At 41.7% G+C, this 27,996-nt stretch overlaps 2 protein-coding genes and 1 long non-coding RNA gene across 3 annotated transcripts; 1 reads left to right on the forward strand and 2 right to left on the reverse strand.

Annotated features, from left to right (window-relative positions):
* Positions 1-4,473: 4,473 nt before the first annotated feature.
* Positions 4,474-10,384, reverse strand: rasl11a (RAS-like, family 11, member A). Its single transcript, XM_041031365.1, has 8 exons — positions 9,579-10,384; positions 7,938-7,994; positions 7,701-7,783; positions 6,915-6,955; positions 6,690-6,819; positions 6,359-6,434; positions 5,763-5,839; positions 4,474-5,246 (listed from the first exon to the last, which is right to left on the reverse strand). The coding sequence occupies exons 1-8, from the start codon at positions 9,733-9,735 to the stop codon at positions 5,100-5,102; spliced, it is 768 nt and encodes a 255-aa protein (XP_040887299.1). The 5' UTR covers positions 9,736-10,384; the 3' UTR covers positions 4,474-5,099.
* A 1,097-nt stretch (positions 10,385-11,481) lies between these two features.
* usp12b (ubiquitin specific peptidase 12b) lies at positions 11,482-27,902 on the forward strand. The gene is made up of 10 exons (XM_041031077.1): positions 11,482-11,610; positions 15,673-15,753; positions 15,926-16,009; positions 17,111-17,240; positions 17,928-18,229; positions 18,443-18,519; positions 18,732-18,815; positions 20,221-20,418; positions 20,713-20,791; positions 23,609-27,902. The coding sequence occupies exons 1-10, from the start codon at positions 11,563-11,565 to the stop codon at positions 23,708-23,710; spliced, it is 1,185 nt and encodes a 394-aa protein (XP_040887011.1). The 5' UTR covers positions 11,482-11,562; the 3' UTR covers positions 23,711-27,902.
* Positions 20,894-21,931, reverse strand: LOC121176933. The gene is made up of 3 exons (XR_005893112.1): positions 21,666-21,931; positions 21,318-21,415; positions 20,894-21,111 (listed from the first exon to the last, which is right to left on the reverse strand). It is a non-coding gene; the product is annotated as an uncharacterized LOC121176933 (long non-coding RNA).
* Positions 27,903-27,996: the final 94 nt, after the last annotated feature.

The raw sequence follows: 27,996 nt of genomic DNA on the forward strand, positions 1-27,996 counted from the left end.
GCAAGAGTGAGAAAAAGGGCAGTCAGGAAGAGGGGCGGGAGGCTAAATGAGCAGCCCACTGGGAGCTTTGGAGCCAAAAATAGAGACAGAACTCAGATATTGTTCATGCATTAACTCTACGTTTTCAGCCATTTAGATAGAGGCAGGACAAAATTCATAAACAAAGATCAAGACTATGACAATAATTAATGTGTAAGCAGGTGCAAATGAGAATCAGTGAGCAGTGATGTTCTTGATTTTAATCATGAAAAAGCAGCGATGGCCTTTTCACAGTGACATTTAGCTGCTGAACATTTACGATCTTGTCTCGTGCTGAAAGCTGACGTGGTCGTTAGTTTTAGGTTTGGACAAACAAGCTGATAATGCTCCTGTTTCCATGTTATTCTGTCTCATTTTTATCTGTCTGACTTAGTCTCCCTTCAACGCCTGCTATCTCCTCTCTTTCCCCATCCTCCCTTTTTCTGTCAGCTGTCTCTGTCTCTTTACAGATTATTTTTTCAGTCTCTTTTCTTAGATTTAGTCTTGCGTCCTCCTGGAACAGTCCTCTCCTTCCTTTGTGTCTTGCTCTCTGTCTCAGTTTAGGTCTTGACTTCATCCCAGACGGGACCTTAACTTCCTGCCGCATACTACAGATAACAGAATGCGGCATTAACACACACACACACACACATGCATGCATGCACACACAGCTGGTTTATGTCCTCTACACTGCTGCTGATGATGAAGAGCTTTCCCATAGTGGACACCAGAACAAGAACACCCACATACTTGTGCTTGGTTGCTTTGGGTGGGGGGTGGAGGGGGTGTAGCTGCTGATAAGATGACTGATATCACTTACCTTAGTCTGGTTCGCTCTCTTCACTCTGCTCTCTTTCTGCTTTATCTTTAGCATGTTAGTTAAAGTGCTAGCTGAAGTTAGATGGATTCTTCATTTTTCTGGGGGTCAACAACAAACAACAACATTTTACCTACAGCGGCTACATGCACAGGATGCAAAGTTAGGTCAAAATGCACAAATAAGTACAGATTTGTCTCTAATGTCAAAAACCCTCAGCTATGCTGATGACATGAGATTATATTTTATACAGCGACCAAGGTCTGGAGTTTAGCTTTAAGTAGCGCCTTTGTTATTCCAGCGAGATCAAAGAAAGAGTCTGTTTATGTCCAGAGTCACAGACTCAACAGACTAAACAAGTCAGAGAAGTTGGCACATCAAGAGCGTAACGGGGGATTTTTACCATTTCTTGCTTGTTTGTATTCTTCAGTATTGGACAGCTTTCCCATTTGGGACACAAAAGATTATGCCAAGCATGCTCATAAAAACACTGCATGGAAAAGGGCAGATATCAATGAACACCTTATTTTTGGTTCTCATTGTTTGCACATCTCCTCACAGATGAAGCAAAGCGTCCACGTGCCAACAGCTGGCGGTAACATGCTTTAAATCGAACACTAAATTCTCTGAAAGCCACATAAAACAACAGTGTGGGGAACAGAGGGGGTAAAGTCGATGGTACATACTGGACTGGAGTGGAAAAAATTCACATATGGTGCTTCTTCTGTGACACACGCTGGGAACTCCAAGGAAGACCCAGTGTACTTTATCTCACCTGGAAAGATGAATGACTTCCATATGCTACTGGTCCACTGACGGGGTGTGTTTGTGTGTGTCTGTGTTTCCATAGACTTCAGTAATGTGGAAACAATTGTAACTCTAGCCTAAATACTCCCTTGCTCATATTTCTATACAAGCACCACAGTGCCAACTCAAACTAATATTAAAGAACATTTAGCAGTTCGACTTTGACAGATTTATTTTTGCTGTGATTTTTTTTTATGATCGTCTGGTCACAAAGGTCAGCTCTCGTCCTCTGTGTGTAGTATAGTACTGTGTATAACAAAGGACTTGTGATATGTTGTTTAAAACTACACTTTTTATTATTTCATTCCTTAAAATTAAAAACTAATTATGGCTTCTTTCACACTTCGCCAAAGTCCTGACTGCAAAGAAACCAAACAATCCAGCTCACTTTAATCAGTGATTGGTGTTTTCCTGGGTTATGTTTACATAAATATGGTGACTTTGATGAATTTGGCTTGATGAAGGTATAATGACTGAAACTAAGTTACTTTAGCGAGTACATGTAATCAGCAGTGTGCAGTCAAGGGTGTTTGATCCTACACGCCTGTCTGTAAGACTTTATGGTGTGCATAAACAATTTCCGACTTAAACTCAGTTCCCTCTGAGTTTAAGACAGAAATCTTAGCTTTGTGATTAAATATCTGCATGGACCTAAGTGTGCAGAGCTGTGCCTTCTCAAGATATGATGTTTTTGGCCTTCTTGCACCTCAACACGGCGATCCTCTCAAAAACACCCCTGTCTAGGCAACTGGAGTGAACTGCGTGACATACTGTTGGGCAAGATTATGTTGAAGAAATGAGTATTTAATATTAATTTCAGTATTATTTTGATGTTTTCTTACTTCTAGAACAGAACCCATAAATTAGCTTCAGCTTTCTTAGTCCTTACCGAAAAAGGGAACATTTCGTTAAGGCTCCATTTTCTAAATCTAGCCTCATAAATGTCACATTAGCTCTTCATCTATCAAATAAACTCACATTTAAAGCATGTTACAAGATTACTGGCTTCAAGGGAAAAAGGGAGGATTTCATCGTTCATTTGAGAACGTTGGAACACTTGTTCCAGTGGCACACAGGAAAGAGGTCTTTAAGAGCGACGTGGTGTGTGTGTGTGTGTGTGTTGTTGTAGAAGTAGTAGAAGTATGTTTGTGGGAAGTAAAGTTGTGTCTCAAAAGAAAACACAAGAGGAAATTGGACTTAAAGTAGCTAAGTAGCTGAAAATAATGAGAAACCTCATTTTCTCCCCCCACACACACACATTTACTTTTTCGTGCACACGTTATTTTTGTCTTTATCAAATACCATCACAGAGCAACACGACTGGCTTCGTCTCATCTTTTTTTCCAGACTCTGATGGAGCCCTGCTGCTTTTTAAAGGTCAGAGGGCAAAAGGTCACGAGTTGGGGTCAGCAGACATTTTGTGTGTGTGTGTGTGTGTGTGTGTGTGTGTGTGTGTGTGTGTGTGTGTGTGTATAGAAGGGTTAGAGTGGTGGTTCAGTGACCAAGAAAGAAATTCCAGATGCTGAGGAATTTATCTTTACTGGGAATTTTGTGTGTGTGTCAGTGAGAGGAGAGGTCATGAGAACAGCAGAAAACACACACACACACACACACACACACACACACACACACACACACACACACACACACACACACACACACATCCCAACTTCCCTTTACATACTTGAATCAGTTCTTTACCAACAGCACAGACCATATCTTACACTTACATGGATTCAGTGGATTCGTTAGCAGTTTTGGGTTTTGACCCATGAACAGAACTGGACTAAGACTCTGTTTCTGACAACTATTCAAGCTCAGCAGTGTTTCTAGACAAAGACAAGAAGCTGCAACTCGCCCAGAAATTTCTTCTTGTCAGGAAGAAAAAGCCTGCGGGGCAACATTAGCTCCACACAATGTTAAAACCAATAGAAAAGAAATATTCTCCAGACTGTGAACCATTAAAGGAGAAGTCACACCTTCAGTTTGGATTCTTCGGGCTGAGCTATAGTGGAAAACTTTACTTTGTCACAGTTACAAGCAAACAAGGGCTTGTAAACGAGAGTCACATGGATTCTCAAATATGTCGTTTAGTGGACAGAGTTTTGCCACGTGTGAGTACAAAGATATTGGTGATGAATTTAGGGCTTTAAAACAAATGTGTTGAGAGTTTCTGTAACTTTAGGAACACATTAATGAACTGGAACACATGGAACAGCTGCACTGTATGGAAGTCTGTGGCCACCAGTATTAAAATGAAATCATGTCACCAAATTTTAACGTGATTTTCCATTTGCGTGCGCATGATGTGTGACAAAGTGTTTGTTCACTGGACTGTTGAGGGAATAATGGAGTTATTCTCTGGACGGCACTGAAAAACATTTGTCAATTAAAGTTTCTTTCTGTTTTTATTTTTGAAGTATTTATGCATTCTCAAACACAAAGTGAAATTCAGTAAAATGGAAACAAAAGTGATTTTACATTTTTCATTTTATCGCACATCATGCAACGGAAAATAAATCTCAGTCTGACTGCATTTTCTTATTGGCAGCCATAGAATTCCATTTATATATCAGGAGTTGCCGCTTGCTTTGTTTTGTTACACCAGGCTTCACTTCCAGCTGTCAAATGTCAGCATTTGTCTCAGTGTACAGCCTCTAGTACTTTCATCTTACGGTCATTTCCTGTTTTGGTTCCGACTGTTCTGCAACAGAGAGGACAAAAGCTCACATTTCATTTATTTGATGTCAGTAATGCTCAGAGATGGATATCTGATCTGATATTTCACAAGAATGAACCTGAATTGTACAAAAAAAAAGTCCACATCTTTTGAGTATCATTTAGTTTCATAAAGAAAGACAAAAGACAAATGAACAAGAAACAAATCGGGTCTGAAATGAGAGACTCCATATTTCACAACAAGTCTTTAGCAACACCTGCTTTTTCTTTTCTTGACTGACTCAATAATTCTTTATTGATTTGATTTATTTTCAGCCTCAAGAAAAGTGAGACGTGAATTGTGTCAGTGTTGGTTTGATTTCTGTATGAACTGGGCTCCTAATCTGTTCAGAGGTTTACAGTGACCCTGTCAGTGACGTCTGCTGACACACTCAATATCCATCATGGTAAACATGCTGTTTGTCTAGCAGGCTTTGACGTGTCCCCTGTGAGCAGCATCCTTGTTGTACTGTACTCGTAAGAGGTCGTGTTGACCGTGACTCTCGTCCAAAACACAGAGAAGAGCTCAGCTGCCAGAAAGCTCCATTTGGTCTTTGTCTTTATTCATCCACCTGAAGACAACTACTTGTGCTCTTTGATCACTGCAGAGAAGTTCATCTGTGCGTTTTCATGACGTTAATGCCACGAGCTCCTCTTGTACTTTTTCTTCATCCTTCCACGAAAGAGAGTCCAGGACTTTTATTTTGTGAGGAATCTCTCGGATCAGAGAGTCCTGTGATCAGAGAGTGGTGGCTGATTTGACCTTCGAGGAGAGGACCTGTCTGAACCTCCTCTTCAGCTCCTGCATGTTGGGAGACTTGGGTCTGGCCAGGTGAAGGCCTCCTCTCCTTTTCTCCCCGTTACCTCCTCCTAGCGCTCGGATCACCTGGTATAAGGTCAAATCACTACATTTTAGTCAGAATAATAATCCGTACCAACTCAATTTCTGAAATACTACTACAATAATGCTTTGTTTACATTATTATGGATGTCATAACTGCAGAGTTATAGGATAATTCTCAGGGGGTTGCTCACTACAGGCGATACCTTTCACATTACACACAGTCACTGGCTCTGTTGGCTGTGCGAATAAAAATTCATGCAGCTTTAAAGCACCTCATTAGTTAAAACATGCTGACATTTAACAGAGCGAAGGTTTGAGAATCTGCTCCCTTAAATACCAGAAAGGAAACAGACAATCTAAACATACCCAAATATAATGAGCCTGTTTCTCCCACAGAAAAACAAATACACAGAACAGCTCACTGTGAGCTGGTGCACCTCTTTTTTGTCTTAAAAGACTTTCTATAAAATGTTTATGTTATTCAAACACAGCTAAAACCATCAAACTCTTCACTGGCAAACTAAAGAACCAATTAACAACAACAACCATAAGTCCCACCTCCTGACAGAGATGAAGGAAGGCAGCGTGGACGCCTTCATGGTTCTCTCTGGCCGAGGCCTCAAAGTAAACTCCTCCTGTGAGCAGAGACAGTGTTCAGATCGGGACTTATCTTCCAGACAGCTCTCAGCATTCCTTGTTCATTAGGCAGCATGCAGGGTATAGTTCAGACGTGCTTCTTATTTTTTTATATAACCATTATAATCTGTCTATGTGCTCAGAGAATTAATCAACATGTATTTACAATGTGGGGAATTCTGTCAGCTGCATTTACAGCAGTTCTCTGGTCAAATATCTGTAAGACAACAGAACGTTTTCAGCCTTGAGCCTTTGGAAAGTGAGGACAGATGAGTGGTAACTGATTGGGTTTGTTCCAGTAAAGTTCTGTCCAGTCTGGTCTTAAACTGCTAATTCAGAGCAAAACACCTGTGACAGCACTGTCCAAAACAGCTGCGTACTTAGTGATCACGTTTTAAGAAACATGTTTACATGAGTGCACAATCACACAACATATGGTTAGAAGAAGAAGAAAAAGAAGAAGAAGAAGAAGAAGAAGAAGAAGAAGAGGAAGGAGAAACAGGACGAGGACGTCCCACCTAACGAGGCTGCTAACGTCTCGCCTTCGTCTGCAGGCACCTGTCGGGCACGGAGCAGGTCGCTCTTGTTGCCAACCTGCAGATTACAGATTACAGAGTAGATTACATTATAGGGATTAGGGTTAGTGGACTCTTATTGTCTGTCCCAGACAGGAGAGAGAGACTTGGACACTGCTCAACGTTAAACCAGTTTGTCTGAATAGTCTAGACATTTAAAGATGAGTTAATCACATTAAATCCAAATAAACTGATTAAAGCTGAACAAAATTAAACCAGTTCTTCCCAAATTTAGCTTAAACTGGATTGTAATTTTTTGAGACTGGAAACTGACCAGTATAACAGGTATGTTTCCAGAGGGGTGTATGCGTCTGACGTGTTGGTAGAGTGGTTGGATGGTCCGGTAGCTATTGTGGTCTGTGATGGAGAAAACCAGCACGTAACCGTCTGCCCAGTAGATCGACCTGGAAATCCAGTTGTTTTACAGTTATTAAAAGAAATGAGTTAAGTACATCGGGTTTAACTAAACTTCCTGTTCAAGAAGTTTCATAAGTCTGACCTGTTGATCTGCTCCTGGCAGTACAGGCCCTCAGCATCATCCTGCAAAAACAGACATACACAGTGAGGGATTTAAAAGGATTTTACTATTAAAATGTTCCCTCTGCGACCATGCCAGACACCAGAATTTCAGTTTTAAACATCACCAGCTCTGTCATTATGAACACTCTTGTCTGTCGCAGCCGCACTTTTTGAGTTTCACAGAAAAAAAATCTCTCCAGCTGCAGCTTTTTAAAAATCTTCCAGAAGCTCGGGAACTTCTCGACCTCTCTGCTCTGCACACGTGACACCTCCCGCCTCCACACGCCAATTATTTCTTTCTAATCTGTGGAAGCCGGCCACTATCATCCTCCATCCTGCCAGGAGGGACTTCCTCACCCTCCGTTATCTTCCCCAGTGTAGGAAATGAGCAGCTCTGAGGCCTGGTTTGGTAAACAAACTGCTGGTGTCAAGCAGGGTGAGCTGTGTGGCACCATGCACTCATTATACTCATTATGAGCGCGGAGATGGTCACTTCCTCTTACTTCAAATGCATTCCTGAAATTGCTTTGAGATAAAAATGGACGTTTTTTTTTTTTTTTACTGCCTCCGAGGTCTTTGTTTCAACTTTTAGATATAAAGCAGCAATGACGGGGCACAGGCGCCTCTGCTTTATGAAATTTTTCACCCTATTAAAGATGCAAATTTGAAAAACATTTTAAAACCCACTCTCAGTGAAAAACTTATGCAGCTTTTCTGTTCGTACTGCACATGAAAACTCTGGGATGGAAACATGGCTGCGAGTTACCTGGAGAGCGACACAGGGAGTATCCTGGATCTGAAGTGACACTTCCTCCCCATCCAGTGTGACCTTTCTGGAGTAGAGCGCTCCTGGGGAGAACGAAAGAGACAGGTGGATGGATGAATGAGTGAATGGATGAATGGGTCAATAGTGGGATTTCTCTAGAGCAGAGGGGTTTTGCAGAGGGAAGTCAGTCAGTAAATGCATTTATGTTTTTTTCCAGGTTAGTTTGCTGAAACTCACCAGTGTTTGCTTCATAATCCCCAATGAACCTCTTGGTCAGGAACCTGACTATCAGAGCTGAGAAGAAACAAGAAAACTCTGAATCAGAGATGAAGAAAGTGAAGTTAAAGAGTGTGACAGCGAGTGGGAGGAAATACCAAACCGGAGGAGTAACATGATCACATTTCTCTAAATAATCAGTGTCATCTTGGGGATTGTTTAGAGAAAAGAGACTGTGCACGACAGAGTTTTCAGAGTTGTACTGCAGAGTGTATGATAAACAGAAAATTTATTAGAAAACTAACCTCTCTGTAACCTACTGACCTATTTAACGCTTGAACATTTGGTTCTGGCAAGTGTTCCTGGAATTTCCCTTTTCCCTGACAAATAACTTGTTGACTTTGAACACTTTCATAACCGAGGGATGAGCTAAACAAACGGGCCAAAAGTCTGAACTGAGCGAATGATTCACCAATACTCACAATCTGATGTTGCAATCCTTCATGCGTCATCTCATATTGGTAAATGATTGTCTAATCTATCACTCTGTTTTTGGGTTTTGGATTCTGGACATTGTTTTATTCCAGCTCTTGCAGATTTTTGTCAGCACCGTTAGTTTAATCAGAGCTGTGGCTTTTCTTCCCGCCTTGTTCCCATCAGCGTGTGCTTGTTCCCACTCCAGTAATTAAGTGCTGCACTTTCATAAAGCTGTGGTACTCACTGATACACACAGAGACAGTTAAAACAAAAACGATGGTCAAAGTCGGAGCAGCAAATGACAACATTTCTACAGTTTTAGTCTGTGGTACGTGTCAGGCTCCAATAATGATCCAGTGATGATTTATACCTGCAGGTGTGTCCTCAGCAGCTCTACACACACTTTAATAACTCCCTGAAGTTTACTATAAATTATAAATCCCTCACTTACCACCAGTCAAACAACTTAGCCATTGTGAGCTACACATTCACTGATGTGTTTAGTCTATCTTTGAAAATAGTGACAGCCGCTATAATACTTTCTGACCCACTGGACTTCTTTTTACTTTTTTTTCCACACACAAGTGCACATGAACGCTTTCTAAAAACCCTCATTTCCTGTTTTTAAAATCAAAACAGAAAGAATCCTTCCTTTTATTTTATTATTATATATTTCTTTTAGCTTTCAAAGTTTTCACACTGCCGCATGGTGACCACCTCCCCCCTTTCCAAAAATAAGAGCTTAATCTCAATGGGATCTTTCTGTTGGTTATATTTAGTGGTGAAAAGTAACTATTTACATTAATTCACCAATAATAACAATGGTAATGTAAAACTATAATACATTAAACTTTTTATGCTAAGAAATATTTTATAATGACAATATGTTGAATACAACTTGTCTCCCCCTGCCGTCCACGATGGATGATTCATCTCCATCATTTTTACTGTTCTACTTTAAACACACATCTGTATCTCCACCTGTACTGTGCAGGCGTATCACAATCCTCACAATAACAAGCTGCATGATGAGGAGTTTAGTCTGCGGTTATTATCATGTATGAAATCCCAGCCACCATTTTTCCATTTTCGCAAAGCAACACATCAGTTTCAGCACTTGTGAAGAAAAAAATCCTTCGTTCATTTAAATTTTAGTGATTAAAGCGTAAATCCTTGCGTCCGTACCGGTTTTCCCGACGTTGCTCGCTCCCAGCACCACAATCTTCACCGTCTTGTTGGGCACGCAGTCCAGCAGGGGATACTCCGGTATGGGGACCAGCAGAAAGTTGCCAGACCCGCTGCTGTTCATGGTTCCCGGAGCAGGGTCGCCAGTCAACCGCATTTAGCTCCCCTCTGCCCTCAGATCCGCGCTGCTCTGTGTGGGAAAAAAACACTGCCCTGCAGCAAACACCCTCCGCCCCGAGGAACAGAAATCACTCCAATGTTCCCATAATGTTCCTGCAGGCACCGCGTGGAGAGCTTAATTATCCCGAGCTATCCGGTGGTTTATTCTTGGCCACAGAGCTGCCCAAAATTCAATGTAAAAATCACTGTCGAAAAATAGAAGTTTTTCCTTTGAGATCAAATATTCCCAAATATTTTCCAAGAATCCCTCGAGTTTTCTTCCACTTAGTGCTGGGAAAAGGTTTTAACCCGTCTGTGGACCTTTCATCGGTGAGAAGCTTTATCACGGCGCTGCTTTTAAAGTATTAATGATGAAAAAGAAAAGTGTTCCGGTCCGCACTGATCCCAGGCGCCTCTGACTGCGGAAAGAGCGCAAAGACACAGAGAGGGAGGGATGTAGACTTTGAACCATCCCCTCTAATATTCCCATGAGACCAGTCTAAATTGGGATCCTCTTTCCAGGCCGGACTCAGACACCATTAACCTTGTCTGTACCAAAAAAACAAGGAAATTACTCTATACATGTACAATAATACATGTACTAAACATATTGGTCATAATAGACCAATCTGTGGCTGTATGTGCCAAAAAAAGCTCCACAACTGTCCATGATGCCGAGGCGCCTTTTCTATTTTCATTATTTTCACTGTAGTTTCATTTACAATTACAGTTTCCACACAGCAGAGAAAGGATCAATGAGAAGCATCAGCTCATCTGTGCAGGCTCACACCTGCCAGAAAAACAGAAAAACATGATTCAATGTGAAAAAAAGGTCATGGAAAGTCAGAATTGTGACTTTAGATAAGAGATAAGAGACACATCAGCAGGCCCGTTATCTGAGCACTGTCAAACAGCCTGATGATTAGTTTCACTCTGCTTGTTATGTGTGGACTATGTGTTGCTCTTAATAACTCATCCGGGTGGTGCTCGTATTTTTTTAACCTCTGAGCCTCCTTTTCTTCCGTGAGCCTCTCAGCTGCCGAGCCCAGCGCAGACAGACTGTCCGAATTTCACCGATCACTTGTTTTAGTTCGTGGTGTAAAACTGGAAATGACTCATGCGACAGAGGAGGTCCCGTAGCGTCAGCGACACAAAGCACCGCCCGCCGATTCTATCCCCATATGAAGAATCGAATCGACTGACGCTCCCTCACGGCTTACAGACTGGACCACAGGAAGATGCTTAAAGTTACACAGAAATATCCCAAGTAATACCGGAAGCCACATGATTTTACCTTCGAAATAAAGTATGCCTTTTTGTATAGTCATAATTACATAATTTAGTACTCGAGTTATTCTTTGTCACTCTTTGTTGTTCTTGTAAACAACAGCAACATTTGAGTTATCCACGTTCAACAAAATAATTACATTATAAATGAACTTACAGAATACTTTTAGTTTGCACCTCATATTTCATCACGTTAACACTAATATCGTTTTATTATATAACTGTATTTTATTCACTTGTCATGATTTTTTTTTCTTTGAAATATTTTGTCCACCCCATTCAAATCAATTGGATTCAGTAATTATTACTAAGTAAGTTATTATTATTATCCTTATTACTAACCGTTGTAGTAGTGATATTGGTATTGTCGTTTGTTGTTTGTATTTATTTTGAAAATCAAGATCGGAAGTGTTTCGTGCCGTCCCATTTAAATTGACAGTAGTAACTAACAGGGGCAGAAGGCTCTCCCGGAACTCTGCAGCCGCATCGGCTCTCACAATTTCAGCATCGGGGTTCGGTCCACCATGGCGGCTTACGGATGGAAATACTGATGACAGTCCGAAAGATCGCCTCGATTTGTACGATGGTAAGGAGCTGAGATTCGGCTGTGTGGCCGGTGTTCGTGCGCCGCGGCTCTGTCCGGTGCCCCGGCTAGTGAGTGAGCCAGGACGCTAAGCTAGCTGCGCTGCTAGTTACATGATAATAACACGGAAAGTTGTAAGGCGTAGCCTGTTAACGGTGGCTCTATGTGTACTGTGGATTAATTTAATAAGAGGTGGTTAATATGCGCAACCCAAGCTTGTTTGACAGTTTATTAGCAGGCTCATAGTTTGTTTATGCGAGAAGGGCAGGACTGACCAGCGGGCGAAAACTAGCTAGCTTAGCCTGCTAGCCAAACGGTCTGTTTTGGACAAAGTTGTTTACCCAGTGGTGGTCCAGATGAAAACCCCAGCTCGGATCCTTGGAACATATTACCGCTACTTTTCTTTTTAATATCCCTGTTATACATAAAAGGAGAGTGAATAGCCGAAGATCCGTATGGTCAGCGAATGTAAACACCTCAGCCAGCTGACATCGCTCTCTCTTCATGTGTAACTGATGGAGACATTCAGCGTTTCCCGTCATGGGATACACCCTGAATGTTTCCTCTGGACGGACACTTAGCTAATTTTGGTTCTCAAAATTTGCAGCACACGCTTTGTACTTGAATAAACCCCGTGTAGTGTGGAGCATTTGTGAGGTAGATCAGATGAGAGAGGGATCACTCATGGGTGAGAGTTTGGTGCCTGAATGATTTTCTCCTTATATCCTGTCACCTTTGGATCAGTTAACCGTGAAATACCCTTGCTATTAGTTATCCTTTAACAAGCAGTGCTCTTAAAGAATTACGTCTTCAGCTCCTGCAGTTTTTTTTGCTCCTAAATAGCTTTTTTTTGAAGGCTTTGATAATCTGATACTGTATTGATCCTTGCACAGAAATTCAGCAAAGTCAGAGGTCAGGGTCAGCCACAAAACAGCAGCCCCGGAGCACCTTACTCAGAGACACCTCGCGCTTGTTAACAGCGGGGCTTTAGGACAGATTCTCCAGTTGATAGACAGCAACCTGTTTGGCAGGTTGTTGCAGAAAGGTCAAGGGTGTAAAGGTCAAACACTGTAACTCTGCCACAATTGCTCTCATTGCAGTTAATGTGACAGCTCTCTGCCTTTGTTTATTTGGCCGTGTAGCTAAGTCACAGAGGCAGACCCGGGAGCTTAAAGCTAGAAGATTAACTTCTGACTGTAACTTATCCTGCTTCTACCCACTGCACCTTTCAGAGCTGACAGACGGCTCGGCAGATGCCACCGAGGAGTCTGCTGCAGTCTTTTTTAATTTGTTGGCCGCTGCTGCTTCTGCTGCTGGTGTGTGCGTCTGTGTGTGTTTCTGTGTGTGCTCGCTGAAAGCAGTAATCTCTTACTTAGTCAGTGCGTCTGGCACATGCACGGTGTGAAAGACCACACACCGGGCCATGCAACCCTTTTCAGTGTGGAGGCCAGCAGCATTTACCCGCACCAACTAGACAAATACTAACAAGGCTCAACATTAGCTGGGGCTGGCAGGTTTGTTCAGTCTGTTTGCCACTTTGGCAGCCGACCAGTTTCTGCCCGGAAGGTATTTGCTTTTTCTGAAAATCAATTTGGCTGGTGAAACCATGAAAGTCACTGTTAGGGCTGTGCAAACCGGCATTGGGCAGTACTGATACCATAATATGGCAGGCTTTTTGGGATGGCTGTTGATGCTTTCAAGGAAGAAAAATGTAGGAAACAGTAATAATGTGGACAAGATGACTAATGTGGTCGAGATGTCAGTTGTTCATTTGTCTCAGAGCATCTTCTGATCATATTATTTAAATGTAATGCACCATTCAGACAAGGAGAATAAAATGTGTAAGGTACAGATGGCCCCTGAGTTAAATCAGAATCTTTCCACTTAAAAGTCGAGATTAAAACATTTGTCAAAACATTTAACATTGATGCAGTTAAGACTTTTGACTTATTTAGTTGAATGAGAAAAGGGATTTGGAGAAAAATGTTTGTTTTTCTTCAAAGCACAAAGTATGTTTTTGGTATTTACACTGAAACATTTCAAACTCTGTTGAAAATAGGGTGGACAAGACGCTGATGTAAGACAGCAAACGCTTTTCTTCATAACATCCTCTAGACTGAGAGTCATGATTAATAAACATTATGCAGTCACAAAACAGAACAGTCACTTAACCCTGCCGTCTGTAATTGAGTTTCCACTGAGGCTGGTGTCTAAACAGTTTTTCAAGCTGCCCTGCACAGAGTTCACTTCACTTTCATTTCCATCAATTCAGGAAACGGAGTCATTTCGAAGTTGCCACTTCAGACCAGTGCTGAAAACACAAATGAATTAAAGCCTTTATTCACAGCCCACACCGAACAAATCTTTCCCCCTGTTTCCAGACACATATTTGTCTTCCTGCCTGTTTGTTTTTCTGACATGACAAAGCTTGTTTTTGTGTGCACTGGCTTTGTTTACAACCCTGTGCTGTTTGGAGGCCGTGTTTGTTAGATAAATAACTGCAGCCAGGCCTTTGCCTGCTCGCCTCATGTTGACTCAACACGGACTGCAGTGTGATGATGAGTAACAACGGCGTGGCTCCACTTGTGCAGTCAATCACCCTTGAAGGAAAAGCTGCATCATCGTTATCATCCTGATCATCTCTCCCCTCTTCTCTCTGTTTCTCCCTCTTCTGCCATAATGTAAAATCTGATTTATAGAAACTCAGAATGAAGGAAAGGGTTTTATGATGAAAGGTATCTTTTAAAACACTGAAGTTACAAGTGCATACACATACAAACAATGTTTTGCTTTTACAAACTTATGCCGATCTCTGTTTTGAATTTGTATTTGTGTATTTGTAGCCTCACTCCTGATTTGATTTGTGCATAAATTCTGTTTAGACATTCTCAATTTTGTTTCTTTCTACTCTTCTGCACAAATCTGACTTTTTTTCCCACATTTGTTTACAAAAGGTAATTTACAACAACAGGTGTTTCAGTTTATGTTTTATAAGCTGAAGTTCTTATTGACCTTGATTCGAGCCTGGTTTTCCTGACTCGTTTTGGCATCAGCATATTTTTACATATCTTCTCTGGTTGGTCTTTGAAATCCAGACGTTTCAACCAGTGTAAACATGAGATGTTGTTTGACATGTTCAGGCAATAAATAAGAAAGTGAACAGAAACTTCTTCACAAATAAAAGCACACTCCATGCTCCCTCACGTGCCCTCGTATCATAAAATGTTTGGAAACTCAACTCAGTTCACAGCTGAGTCATGGAAGGAAATTTGGGAAGTTTGGGCACAATTGGGTTGCATGGAAAAAAAACAGGAAGTTGCCTTTTAATAACAAATACACCATTCACATGTCAAAACATCTGGATACATCTGGCGTAATCTGGCTCCTTCACAGTAACACGGGCCTGGTATAAATAATGTTTGGCACTACATTCCTCGGCTATATTGTCGACCTACGTAGCTGAGCACTTTTTATTTCACGTGTTGTCCTGTATCATAATTTACTTCTTGTAAGTTTTGTTGACAAAGCTGCAAAAATCCTATATACAATTCACACACACACACAGACACACACAACGGTCACATCAGACAAGTGAAGGCGAATAATAATAAAGAACTCAGTCACTCTGATAAAACTTGGTGAACAATAATCAAAAGTCTGCAAAACAAAGATGTTTTTTAATTATTGTAAAAAAAAATATCAAATAGAAAAAAGTAATGAGACTAACACTGCAGAGAAAATCAGCGTGCACTTAGAAACAGAGGATATGAAGCAGGAAAAACAGCTGCAGCAAACAGATGGTTGACGGTCCAGCAGAGCAGAGAGAAAATGGAGCAGGAGAACCAGAAAACAATGTAGAGGAAATGAAGGACAAAGGAGGTTTTTCGAATGGATAATTTTGTTATCCATCAGTAAACCTCGGGATAATGAACATCAAATAAAGGACGGAAATGTTTATTTTACTGTAGTATGTAATCATACGGACATTTCTCTTTTTTCGAGTGTTTTTAACCACAAAGGAGAATTTAAATGACTGAATGTGTCTCTTTCCTTCTTCTCCTCCAGGGCGCCAATGCCTCTGCCTTGGAAAAGGAGATTGGACCGGAACAGTTTCCCGTTAATGAACACTACTTCGGATTGGTCAATGTAAGTGTCAGTCAATCACAGAAAGCTACAAACCATGTATTAATGCTACTGTTGTTCAAATTCCTACATAAGCTCTAAGTGTGGCTTTAACAAAGAGCAGAAACAAGCACAGACACATGAATCCAGTCTCCACTCAGTCCTGTTCTGTGTTCCTTTGTCTCTTCTCTTCTAGTTTGGCAACACCTGCTACTGTAACTCAGTGCTGCAAGCTCTGTATTTCTGTCGACCGTTCAGGGAGAAGGTGTTGGCATACAAGGTAAGTGATGAGAGAGACGCCGTAGCTGTAACAGCCAGCAGTATACCTCTCCACAGGTTTGTACGGTGGACTCATTGCTCACGCTAAAAGAATGCACTGAAATACCCCACAGTACCACACTGGGCCGACTGTAAGGCAGTATTTTTTCTGGATGTTGGTTTTAAAATGTGGGCCGTGTAGTTTTCATCACAGCAGATGTTGCCTTTGAATGGAGCACATACTGGTACATGTGAGGTTACTGAGTTCCTCTGTGTCTTTTAAAGCCTGACGGCTCTAAAAGTGTTAAAAGTTAAAGTAAGGTTTATTAGAGCCAGAGTTTTATTTTCAGCCGTTGGTTCTATCGGTTACTCTATCAGTCACTCACCAGGGTAATTGCTGAGCTGTAAGAGCAAGAAGCATCTGTAAAATTAGGTCCAATGGGGCAACAACAACAAGCAAACAATTATACAAATGGTAAACAAGCCAGCAGTTTAGCCAGAAGTAAAACTGAAAGCGAGTGCTGTCAGTGACCTGTTTTTACCCGTGTGGCAGCATTACAAGACCTCAGCAATTAAGTTGGCATGCACACTTATATGATAACTGATAAAAACGATGGTTGCACCAACAAAAATAACATCAAAGTTATAATAAACTGCACTTTCATTAGTTTAAATATGTTCTGATGGCTCATGTAACACATCCTGAGGAAGGCAGGGCCCGAAACGTCTGCGTGTGGTGGACTGTAGCTAATGATTTATTTAAAATGAAAAATGTAAGAGGGAATTTTGTGAGTGCTCGCCCTGTATATGAATTCAGTGGCTCCTGTGATGTGTTTTCCCGCCACGAGGAAATAAATTCCTGAAGACAAAGCATCTCCTTACTGCAGAAACCGACAAGGATCAAATCATCTGTCAGGCAGCTGTGAATTACTGCTGTCACTACATGTCATGAGAAGCAGCTCAGACAGACGGTCTGAAAAACGCTCACCATCTTCACACTGTCTTCAAGAGCCTGACAGGAGAGTGTGTGAGACAATGAGGACTTCAAAACCTCCTTTAACCGTAAACTGTCAAACATTTATACATTCATAGGTCATCAGCATCATCTCCTCTTTCTCTCCAGGTGCAGCCACGTCGGAAGGAGTCCCTCCTCACCTGTCTGGCTGACCTGTTCAACAGCATCGCCACGCAGAAGAAGAAAGTCGGAGTCATCCCTCCCAAGAAATTCATCTCACGGCTGAGAAAAGAGAATGGTAGTGACACAAAGTGATGATGAACAACAACAAAAAGCTGTTGTGGTTGTTTTATTGCATCATAAGGAGAGTGAAAACTACTGAAACCCAAAAGTTTAAAACTAAGATGACTAAGATTTTCGATTGTTTTTTTTTTTTTGTAGGCGTTGTCAGTTTTGATTTCACAGCTCTGACAAAACTGTGCAGCTGTTGCTTATCAGAAACTTAAATGCATGACTTCCTGTATTTTTCTTAGAAAAAAAAACATCCATCCAACACCAGGTGTTGAGAAATGTGAAGTCTGAAAAGTTCTTTCATCGGTTATTTGTTTAAACCAATTTCCTTTCGCCATGGAGCAACACAGCTGAGATAACCGATTGGCGAGGGAGAAAGGGATGAGAAGAAGAAGAAAAAAGATGGAGCTGGGTGTGGGGTTGTCTCAGCTGAGGAAATAAAACTGTCAGCCAAATCCTGGAGTGGAAAGAGTGAAAAGAAGAGGCGGTCTTAATTGGCTCATTTTGCCTCGGCAACATGTGCTGATGTTTATTTTCTGTTCTGCCTTTCTTCAACCCTTCTTCCTTCCTATTTCTTTTTTTATGTCCTTCTCTATATTCCTCTTTCTACTTCTCTCTGTATATTTTTACTTTTTCTTTTACTGCATTTCTGTCTCTACACATATTCCTAACTTTCTACCTCTGTCCCTCTCAGAGCTGTTTGACAACTACATGCAGCAGGACGCCCACGAATTCCTCAACTACCTCCTCAACACCATCGCAGACCTGCTCCAGGAGGAGAAGAGCCAGGAGCGACAGCAGAATGGAAAACTGGTGCAGAACGGAGGAGGAGGGGGAGGTGGAGGAGGAGGAGGAGGAGGAGGAAGTGCAGGAGGAGGGGGAGGAAGTGAGGGAGGAGGAGAAGGTGAAGGGGGAAAGGAGACACAACAGACTTGGGTCCATGAGATCTTCCAGGGAACACTGACCAATGAGACACGCTGCCTGAACTGTGAAGCTGTAAGTGTCTGAAGTCTGCTAAAGCTCCGACTGGTTTCAGAATAGTGGCATCTTATACTTTTCCATCCAAAATCTCATTTAACCACGAGTAACATAAATAAAAGAGCAAATACAAAATGTTTGGTTGAGGCATTTTTAACACAAATTTAAAGGCTTGTAAGCAGTGCATGACCAGATGAGACTTGGCCTTGAGTGTCTTTATTTACGATCCAGGTGAGCAGTAAAGACGAGGACTTCTTGGATCTGTCAGTGGATGTGGAGCAGAACACCTCCATCACTCACTGTCTTAGGTAACGTGGACACTTGTGGATCACCTGTGAAAAGAGAAATTCACTTTTTATACTCACTTAATATATAAAGACAATGAATATTACATCAGGACCATTGAGTCTTGAATGGTTCATAATCAATTTCATCTCAAGAGTGTGTTAAAATTGGAGAGTTACAGATTATAGATGTGGGTTTATGTTAATAAATATGTGTGTGTGTGTCTTCTGAACAGGGGCTTCAGCAACACAGAGACATTGTGTAGTGAATACAAGTACTACTGTGAGCAGTGTCGCAGCAAACAGGAAGCCCAGAAAAGGTGGGTGACCTCAGCTACTTTTTATTTCCTGCCGTGCAGATTTAGTATCTGACGCTTCCCCCTCCACCTCGTAATCGTCAAAGGAGATGCTCGAACACTAAAAGGCTTTTGTATTTCTGTCTGTCAGGAGTTCTATCAAAACGATAGATACACCAACATGTTAAACCTGAGGATCAGCACTGAGCTGCTGCAGTATGACAACAATGATGTGAGCCTCACTCGCTGTCCTGTGTCCGTGCATGAAGGACTGCCAGAGCTTACTGACATAATAGTGTCGTAGCGACAGTGTCCGCAATATCACTTTGATTCTAAATGGAAACCGGAGGTTTCAGACGGTGATCAGAATCCTTGAAACGCGGCTGCACAAAACTTAGAGGCTCACTTTTAAAGCACCTGCCTCAGTCACATGGAAACCTGAGCAGATTTTCAGCCGTTTTGAAAATAGTTGCTCTGAGCTGTGAGGACCTGTCGTCTAAAATACCACTTTGTCTCTACATAGTTGTGTAGAAATGTTTCTAACTGCTCTCACGCAGCTAAATGCGAAGCACAACAGCTTGTTTTTCTAAGCAGACAAATACAGTTTGTACCATTAGAAAGTACCCCTGAAACCACATCTGATGTTACTACAGCAACCAGTCAGGGTCTTCCTGTTGTGTTCTCAGAAGTTCATCATAGGTGTTTAAAGTTGTTCTCGGCCAAGGCGTCTGATATTAACCCCCGCAGAGCGGTCTCAGAACCGCTGGACGTAGAACTTCGTCTGCAGTTTTACAAGAAAAACACTGCTGAAGCTTCAAAGCGTCTGCTCACGAGTGCAGCTGCGCGTGTTTTTAACCGTACTTCGTCTTGGAGCGCCTGATAAGTGCATCAGGTAGCATCCATTAGCTTGAAAGGGCCGTGCTGTCACCAGCGACTGCACCTCGCATTAACACTGAGCAGAATGCTGCGAGAGCGTGAGCCAAATTAGGAGGAGCACAAAGCGTCCAAGAACACACTCCTTGTCCCTGGTAGGGGGTCTGGAACAGTAACGGCGTCAGTGTGGAAAGCTTTTAGTCCTCTGAGTTCTTGTCAGGGACAAGTCACCCTTGCATTGTCTTTGTGTGACTTTACTTCCCTCCTAGTGTTTTTCCACTGACCTTTCATAAGCAGTTCTCTTTTATTTTAGTCTTTGAGTTTTCAGTTTTCTTTGTGATTTAAAACTGAGTCTTTCTACTTTGTGTCGAGACCAGACACAAACAATTCACTTCAGAGATCATTTCAGTTTCGGTTGTTCTGGCATTCATCATATCACTCAGCGCTTTTTTTTTCAGCTTGAAAGAATAAATATCAATGCCACCAAAGCCCCAGGAACGCCATTTAAAACCACTTCAAACCATTAAAACCCTCTCTGTCTCTGTGTCTGTGTCAGGATGAGGGTAAAGAAGCTGCCGATGATCCTCGCCCTGCATCTGAAGCGCTTTAAGTACATGGACCAGCTGCACCGCTACACCAAACTGTCCTATCGCGTTGTCTTCCCCCTGGAGCTCCGCCTCTTCAACACATCCGGGGACGCCACCAACCCCGACCGCATGTACGACTTGGTGGCTGTCGTTGTACACTGTGGCAGGTTGGTCCCTGATATTTTTAACTAGACATTTTAGAGGACCGCTGTGTAGGATTTCGTGGGATCTGTTGGCAGAAATGGAATAAAACATTCATAATTATGTTTTAATTGTATATAATCACCTGAAACTAAGAATTGTTGAGTGTAATGATGATGATAATGATGCTTTTAGAGCAATTAGTTTGTGTTTTTCACCTGTACCACCTCAACAGTAACATTCAGCATCTAAGTTTAAATTACTACTTGAGGATTAAATGTGTCTCCCTTTTGTTCTACCTGTCTGTCTCTGCCCTGCAGTGGTCCCAACCGTGGACACTACATCACCATCGTCAAGAGCCACGGCTTCTGGCTGCTGTTTGACGACGACATCGTAGAGGTAAGAAAGATTTTCTCCGGTTTTATTTATTTATTTTTAAACAAGCACATCCTCAAGGAGCCTTGAAAATTTATTCTGTGACGATTTTTCACATACACGTGCTTTTCCTGGGTTTAATTTAAAATATCTTGGAGTAAAAGGTCAGATTGGGACACCTAGTGTGAAGTACAAACTCCCCATCAGCTGTCTCACCTCTCCACACGGTCTCATCCTAACCAGACAGGAATTTCAAACAGCCGTCCTTCCAGACTTGGTGTAGATCCTGGCGCTCCGAATGTTGTGTCTGGATTTCCTACGATGGGCCGACCTAGATACCTTTCCTAAATAACGAGGAGTTATTAGAATCGGCTTTAGAGATCAGGATACGATTAGAGAAATAGAAGGGTGCGTGAAAGCGTCCGTAGGGGAGAGAGGGAAGGAGATGATGGGAAAGAAAACAGCAAGAAGAAAACGTGGACACCTGCTTTACATTACAGGATTAGATTGAAGACCTGTGGACGAGCTCTCGAATGAGAATAATGTTTACCCGCTCTTTCCTCGTCGTATTTGTCTTCATTTCATCTCTCCAGCTTGCTCTTGATCCCTCTTTCCCTCTCAGCCTTTCTTCTCGTGTTCACCATGTACCTACGAGATTTTTCTTTTTAACTGACACATCATTAATCCCAGTTATACAGTTATAAACTACGGGGCTCTTAGACCAGGAAGACCTGGATGGCACATTGTGTTCTTAAGGTTAAAAATATGACAGAGTTGTGATCTGTCAGCTCCAGCCCTCATTCTTCTTCCTTTAATTTTTCCCGGCTGCATGCAGGTGATGCTGATACGGAGACCTGTGAAAGCGTTTGGTTATTTATAACTTCAGTCTTTCACTCACATATTTTGGTCGTCATGAAATTGCTACTCTGCTGATCCCCTGCAGCTTCTGTTACAAAACCATCTGCTTTCCTCTCTGATGTGGAGACAGATGAGAACATGGCAGCCTTCAGAGAAACAACGCGGTCTGACATCCTTCCAGCACGGTTTCCCGGCTCCGCTCTCAGCACGCTGCCATCCGCGCCGCGGCTGACACGACAGCAGTCCAAACATGCAACAGTTTGCAAAGCGATAGTTACGGTGATGCGACAGATTCACCAGCATCTCCATCCCTGCAACAGATTATAAGTATACAAATTAAAAGCATAGCTTTATTAGTGCACAGTGTTTGCCCAAAGCGTGTCGTAGCTCTTTAGTCACTGGCAGGCGACCGCAGCTGTACGTGGCCAAAGCCTCGGCATGCTGCTGTGTTTCAGCTGCAGCCAAGTAACATTTCACTTTGTTATTTTTTCTTTCTTTGAGCCAAAAGGGACAACATGCCGCAGCAATCACGCTATCAGCAGTTAACTGACTGTGCTGTCTAAGCTGCGTAGTTGTTTTCTTTTGTTTCACGTTTTTTTTTTTTTTTTTTTGTGTGGCTGCAGACGCAAACATTATTTTCCATATATGTTAAATTGTATTCCTGTCTATAGTGAACTGAAATTGCGCTGACCAGTTCCAGCTCAGTGATGGTTCTGGTTTGGCCAAACCAAACATCAGATCTATACACCGGAGGTGTTTCTTTGGAAACGTTTGCCCAATTAAAATAGTTTATTTTACTTTAAATGTGCCCTCGCAGCGAGAGACGTCAGCCCGCCGTTTGAATACAGTCAGAGCCGCTCAGTCACAGTCACGACGGACTGATGTGTAAAACTGATCTCGCACCAGCAGTGTATTTTCCCACTATGATGGGAAGGAAGCCTGCTGGAACATCTGGTCCAGTGGACAGAAACTGGCTGAGTTCTGGAAGATTCCGCTGAGTTTGCAGAGCTCAAACACTAACTTATCATTTTTATTGGTTTGTGTAGATTTACTCACCCTGCCTGCTTCACTGCTTTCTACTCGAGCTTCCACTCTTCTCTCTTCTAAGTTATGTCCGTCTGGTTTTGTTGTTTATCTCGTGAAGTTGTGGCCAGTTCTCTTTCACCTCCAAATCGAACGTATGTTTCTCAGAATTCGTTTTCAGACCCATTTTCTCCCCCTATGGACAGAAAACTGCTGCATGACATAAGACACAGTTGTTAGGGCAGAGACCTGAGGCATTCACCACTTACTTGTCAGCATATTCAATTTTAAATGGAGATTTGGTAACTAATAAAAAACAAAAGCCTCAGTGAAACAGTTGCATAACAAAGTTCAACCCCACACCATTGAATTGAAAGGAAGGATTTTTATGTTGTGCTAAGAAAGACATCGTGAGAGACGTGCCATCTTTATACGCAGGTTTACCAAAGGTTAGGGACTAAAACGTCTTGGAAACTGAAAGTGTTTTTTGTTTGTGTATGTGGAGAATTTGTGGAACCTAATGTCCAAAAACATTTTGGAGATATGACCTAATAATAACATTTGTTTCTCAGGGGCTCTCAGAGCTAATCTCTGTTTGAGTGTCAGAAACAAAACAAAACAAAAAAAAACATCAGAGAAATAACAACTGTGTCCAAGAACGTCTCTCAAACCAGTCCAGTTTTGGTAAAAGTCTTTTTTTTTGACTCCCAGTTAATCAGGTTAGTCACAGAAAGATTCCAGGCAGAATGTGATTTACTGCAGCTGAATCAGAGTTTGACAATATTTTTAGATTAAAAATGGAAGGAAAAAAAATCTGTTTTCCTAAGAAGTGAGACATAGTGGGACACAGACGTGACGTTCTATAATCTACTGTACCTTGATTTAAGGAAGTGTTTAAAATTCTGGGAAGAACCCTGCAGTTCTGTATGAGAACCCAACCTCTGTCTTCTTTTCTTGTAGAAAATTGATGCGCAGGCGATCGAGGAGTTCTACGGTCTGACATCAGACATTTCCAAGAACTCTGAGTCGGGATACATCCTGTTCTACCAGTCCAGAGACTGAACCAGCCAGCGGTAAATCCCCAACAGACTGTCACTCACTCGGCAGAGGGGGAGGGGCTTATGGCTGCCACCGGCTCCGCCAAGTACGCTCACATAAGTATCCAGGCTTTATTCCCTGTAGGCGGAGCTTTGCACTGGAGCGCCACTCGGATAGGTTGAGATGTGTGCAGGTCGCATGCCAGCCTCCTGGATTACGACCGTTCAAATCTTCTGAGTCCACACTGCAACAAGGCACCTTACGAAACAAGATGGCTGATTCTGTAACACTCGCTTTGCACTGTGGCATCAGCTGGGAAGACCGAGTAACGCCAATCCAAGAGGCTGACATCGCCGTGTGCGCAGTGGTCCATTTGAGGTAAAAGCAGTCGGGGACTGTCGCCGTGATGCAGAGTGACCAATCAGCTGTTTCGGAGGAGACACATAAGTAACCAGAGGACGCCAGTCCTCCTTGCCATGGTTACCAGTGGTTCCATCAGTCTTCTTTAGTGTGCATATGATACCGTGCTAAATTAGCTTTCCATTTACGATCACCTCGAAAAATCTCCCCCTGTACATCTTTCTCTGGAGACAGAGGTCGACTAATAACTGACAGCACTGTTAGAAGTCCCTCCCACCACCGCGAACCCACTGACACTACCTTTAACAATCCAATAGCTTGAGCGTCTACTCTGAGCACAGCGCAGTGAGATGAAGTGGTGCTAATAACAGTGTTATCGGCAGGAGCTGAAATGAAAACCAGCCACTGGAGAGATGTTGATGCATCGGAAAAGTTTGTCTCTGATGGATAAGTAGGGCTCATTATTTTCAGTTTTTACTTCAAAAAAAAAAAAAAGTGAATTTCTAAAAAAAAGCAAGTGAAAAAGTGACCAAAATAAAATTAGCTTTATCTGCAATTTAACCATTTACTGTTTTCTTAAGTATTTAAAGGATTTATCTGCAGCTCATTCAAAGGTTTTGCCTATTTTTTGCTTCACTTTCTGTTATCAGGGATATTTTCTCAGCATGTTTTTAAGGCTGAAAGTGGTAAAAACCTAAAACAATGAGCCTTTAAAATCACTGACAATCCTGTTTTTAGCTTTAAAAAAAACTCGAGTTGGCTAAGCAGTGAAAGTGGCTGGTGAAAGTTTTAGTTTTTGGGCTAGCGGTGTGTCGTGCCATTACCGGCCATGTTTTAGTGCCACAGTGGAAAAAGTCCACAAGGGAAGACATTAAACCAAGAGCGTTCAGGTGTTTCAACAGCATAAGCTAACTTCTTCAAGCGAGCTTTTTGTGGTTTTGACAGCAAGCACAGTCTCCTTTGCAGTTTGCTTTTCAAGGTTTTTGTGGTTTTAACATTTGATTTTTTTTTTTTAAATGCCAGATGCACATTTGTACCATTTTAAAGGGACACACAAAGAGACAAATACTTTTTCCTTCTTTTAAGTCAGTTCTGACTTTCAAACCGTCACACTACATAAAACCTGTCTAAATGTTTATGTTCAGTGTGTCTGTCCTTTGGTTCCCCTTTTTAAAGCTTTATTTATGAACAGCAAACTTTAACACCTCTGGACACACACCGTGCTGCAGCTGGTACAGTTCACCACAGAATATCAGCCACCAATCACGCGCTGGCAAATTGCGACTCTGGCTTAAGTGTTTCTCCTGCAGCTGCAGCTCTGGCAGGCAGTCTGACCTTTTACATAACATGTTTTTCACTCCAGAATCTTGAATTGAAGCCCTCAGCAACGCTGAGTGACGCTAGCGGTCTGCTGATGTGGAACTCGTCCACAGTCAATCGACGGCATGGGATATTTAATGCAGTAAGACGGCCTCTGTCTGTGTTTGTCCCAGCAGTTTAAAATGGCTTCCTCTCCTCAGTATCTCTTAAAATCTAACTTAGCACAATAGGGAAGATTTCATGTTAAAGGGTTATGTCAATCAAATATTAGAATATTGTTCAGATCAGAAATGTCAGATGACAGTTGTTGGTCACTGTTACCATCATAGATGAGCTGATTTGAACCAGCTAAGAAATTGAATGTGTCCAATAGAGCTTTAATTATCTTATTTTTTTGATTGTATATTTAATCAAATGTTAGAAAATATTGGAAAATGTCCATCGCTTTTCCAAAACCCCAAATTATTCAGTTCACAGTGATATAAAACTGAGAAAAGCAACACGTCCTACAGTCGGAGGTTTTGTTTTGTTAGTTTTTTATTGAACTTAGTTGACAGATAATTTGTTTCAGCTCTAGTCTTCAAATTAATGTGCAAAGAGTTCAGCTCATTTCTTCAATGAGTAAACAGTTTAATTATTGCTTACAGGTTTTAATTTTGCTGAGGTCGAGGAGAGACAGGGGCCGTTTTAAATCCTTTTACTTGTTCTCCCTAAGTTGAACCTGCTGATCGGCAACAACCTCATGTTTTTTTTGTTTAACGCACAAACAAACCAAATGTAGGGTTTTTTTTTTTGGTTTAGTCTTGTTTTTTTATTTTGAAGTATGTTTTACACTGCCGAGCTCATGAGGCTCCACCCGACCAGGCTGTCTCGGATTAACAAGCAAGCTCACCCTGTCACTTCTCTCTTAACAGAGCTGCAGCAGATGGAGAGTGAATGGAAACACACTCTCTGTAGCCTTTAAGGTGTTTATATTCTACAGTAGGTGAGTGGCCTGGGCAGTGGGTCAAGTATTATCTGAATGTTAAAATGTACAGTAAAGTAAAACTGGGGCTGCTGCTTGACCTGTAAAAAAACATTGTTTGGAATTTGGGTGCGTCTCAATAGTCTCGAGTCGCTCTCTCTCCTTCAAAGACGAGAGCATTTTCAGTGACGTTCATTTTTCACATGCACAGAATCAGAGTAAATTCAACCACATTCACATCTCGACTTAAAGCCGACAGTTAAAATCTGCTCAGTGCCAGTGCAAGTAGCTGAACGTCTCACTGTGCTCACAGTTTTCAAAACAGAAGGAGAGGAGGCGACTTGAGGTGACACTTCCCAACCACTTCACTTCATTCACTGGGTGGAGGCTTCAAAGTCAACACTATTTCCTTTTCCTGTCCATGCTGCTCTTTAACTCAACTAGTCTACACGAAAGGGTGATGCTGTGAGATGTTTTTTTTGGGTTGATCCACTTTGTTTCCATCAGTTCTACAATTTTTGGACGTCAGAAAACAAGAGTTTCTGGTTGCAAATGACTTGAAACGCAGGTTATATCCAGGCACCGACAGAATCTGTGGATTCTAAACTTTTTGCTTTCACATGCTCCAAATGATGTGTTTATATTTTAAGCATTTTAGGGGAAATGTCCTTCACTCATAGCGTACATGAGCAAAAACAAGCACAAAAGGCATCATTTGGTAGATGAAAGTCCACAGATCCAGTTTGGAGCTGGTTATGAATCTGTGTTAGTGAAGTGCAGTTCAGGTCGTCAGTGCCCAAAATTCTAATGTGTTGGTTGAAAATTTTTACCAAACAAAGCTTTGGAAACTCAAGTTGAAACAAGGCTCTTTTTTATTTAAATAGTATTAATATTATTATTATTAATGTTTATGTTAACTTCTTTTTCTTAGATGTTTCACTTGTTTTTGATACTTTACTAATTTTAATAGTCTACCATTCTCGTGTAGGCAGCTCTGGATATTTTGAGGATTTATTTTGGTTCAATTTTCGGGAGAATGTGATGAGAGATGTTGATGTGTACATAAATACAGATGTTATTATTGGAATATAAATAATTGCTTGCTTGAAAATAATCAGCAGACCTAGATCAAAAATGTTAGCGGACGTTACGTCTCTAAAGTACTTTCATTCTGGTAGTGAATCAATATGCCTGGTGCTTAAAAAGTAATAAGCCCCACCCGTCTGGCATCACAGGCAGCACAAACCAAACAGCCCCAAATAAATCAGCTCACATGTAATCTGGCTGGTCACAGAAAAACAGTTTCATTAGGATCATTTTAAACAAGATGAGAAATTCTCACAAGAAGCTGCTGTGGAAAAAGTAACAGACCAAAAACTGTCGTGCATTGCTGTTAAAGGAAAAATCCACTAAACTACATGAATACAAGAAAAAAAAATAAAAAAATAAAATAAAATAACAGACATTGGCAGATGGATTTTTCCTTTAACAGTTTTCAGTTTTTGTGTCGTGAAATGTTGCTCCTGGGCTTTGGTCGTCCACATCACTCCCCCTTTTAAGACTCACCAAGAATGTAAATGTATTGAACCCATTATGTGATGGGCAAGAAGGGGACTCAGTGTGTCATTAACATTGTGTGTTGTAACTAGTGTGCGATGTGACAGCA

Source organism: Toxotes jaculatrix, chromosome 23 (genome assembly GCF_017976425.1).
Source record: "Toxotes jaculatrix isolate fToxJac2 chromosome 23, fToxJac2.pri, whole genome shotgun sequence".
Lineage (NCBI taxonomy): Eukaryota > Metazoa > Chordata > Actinopteri > Toxotidae > Toxotes > Toxotes jaculatrix.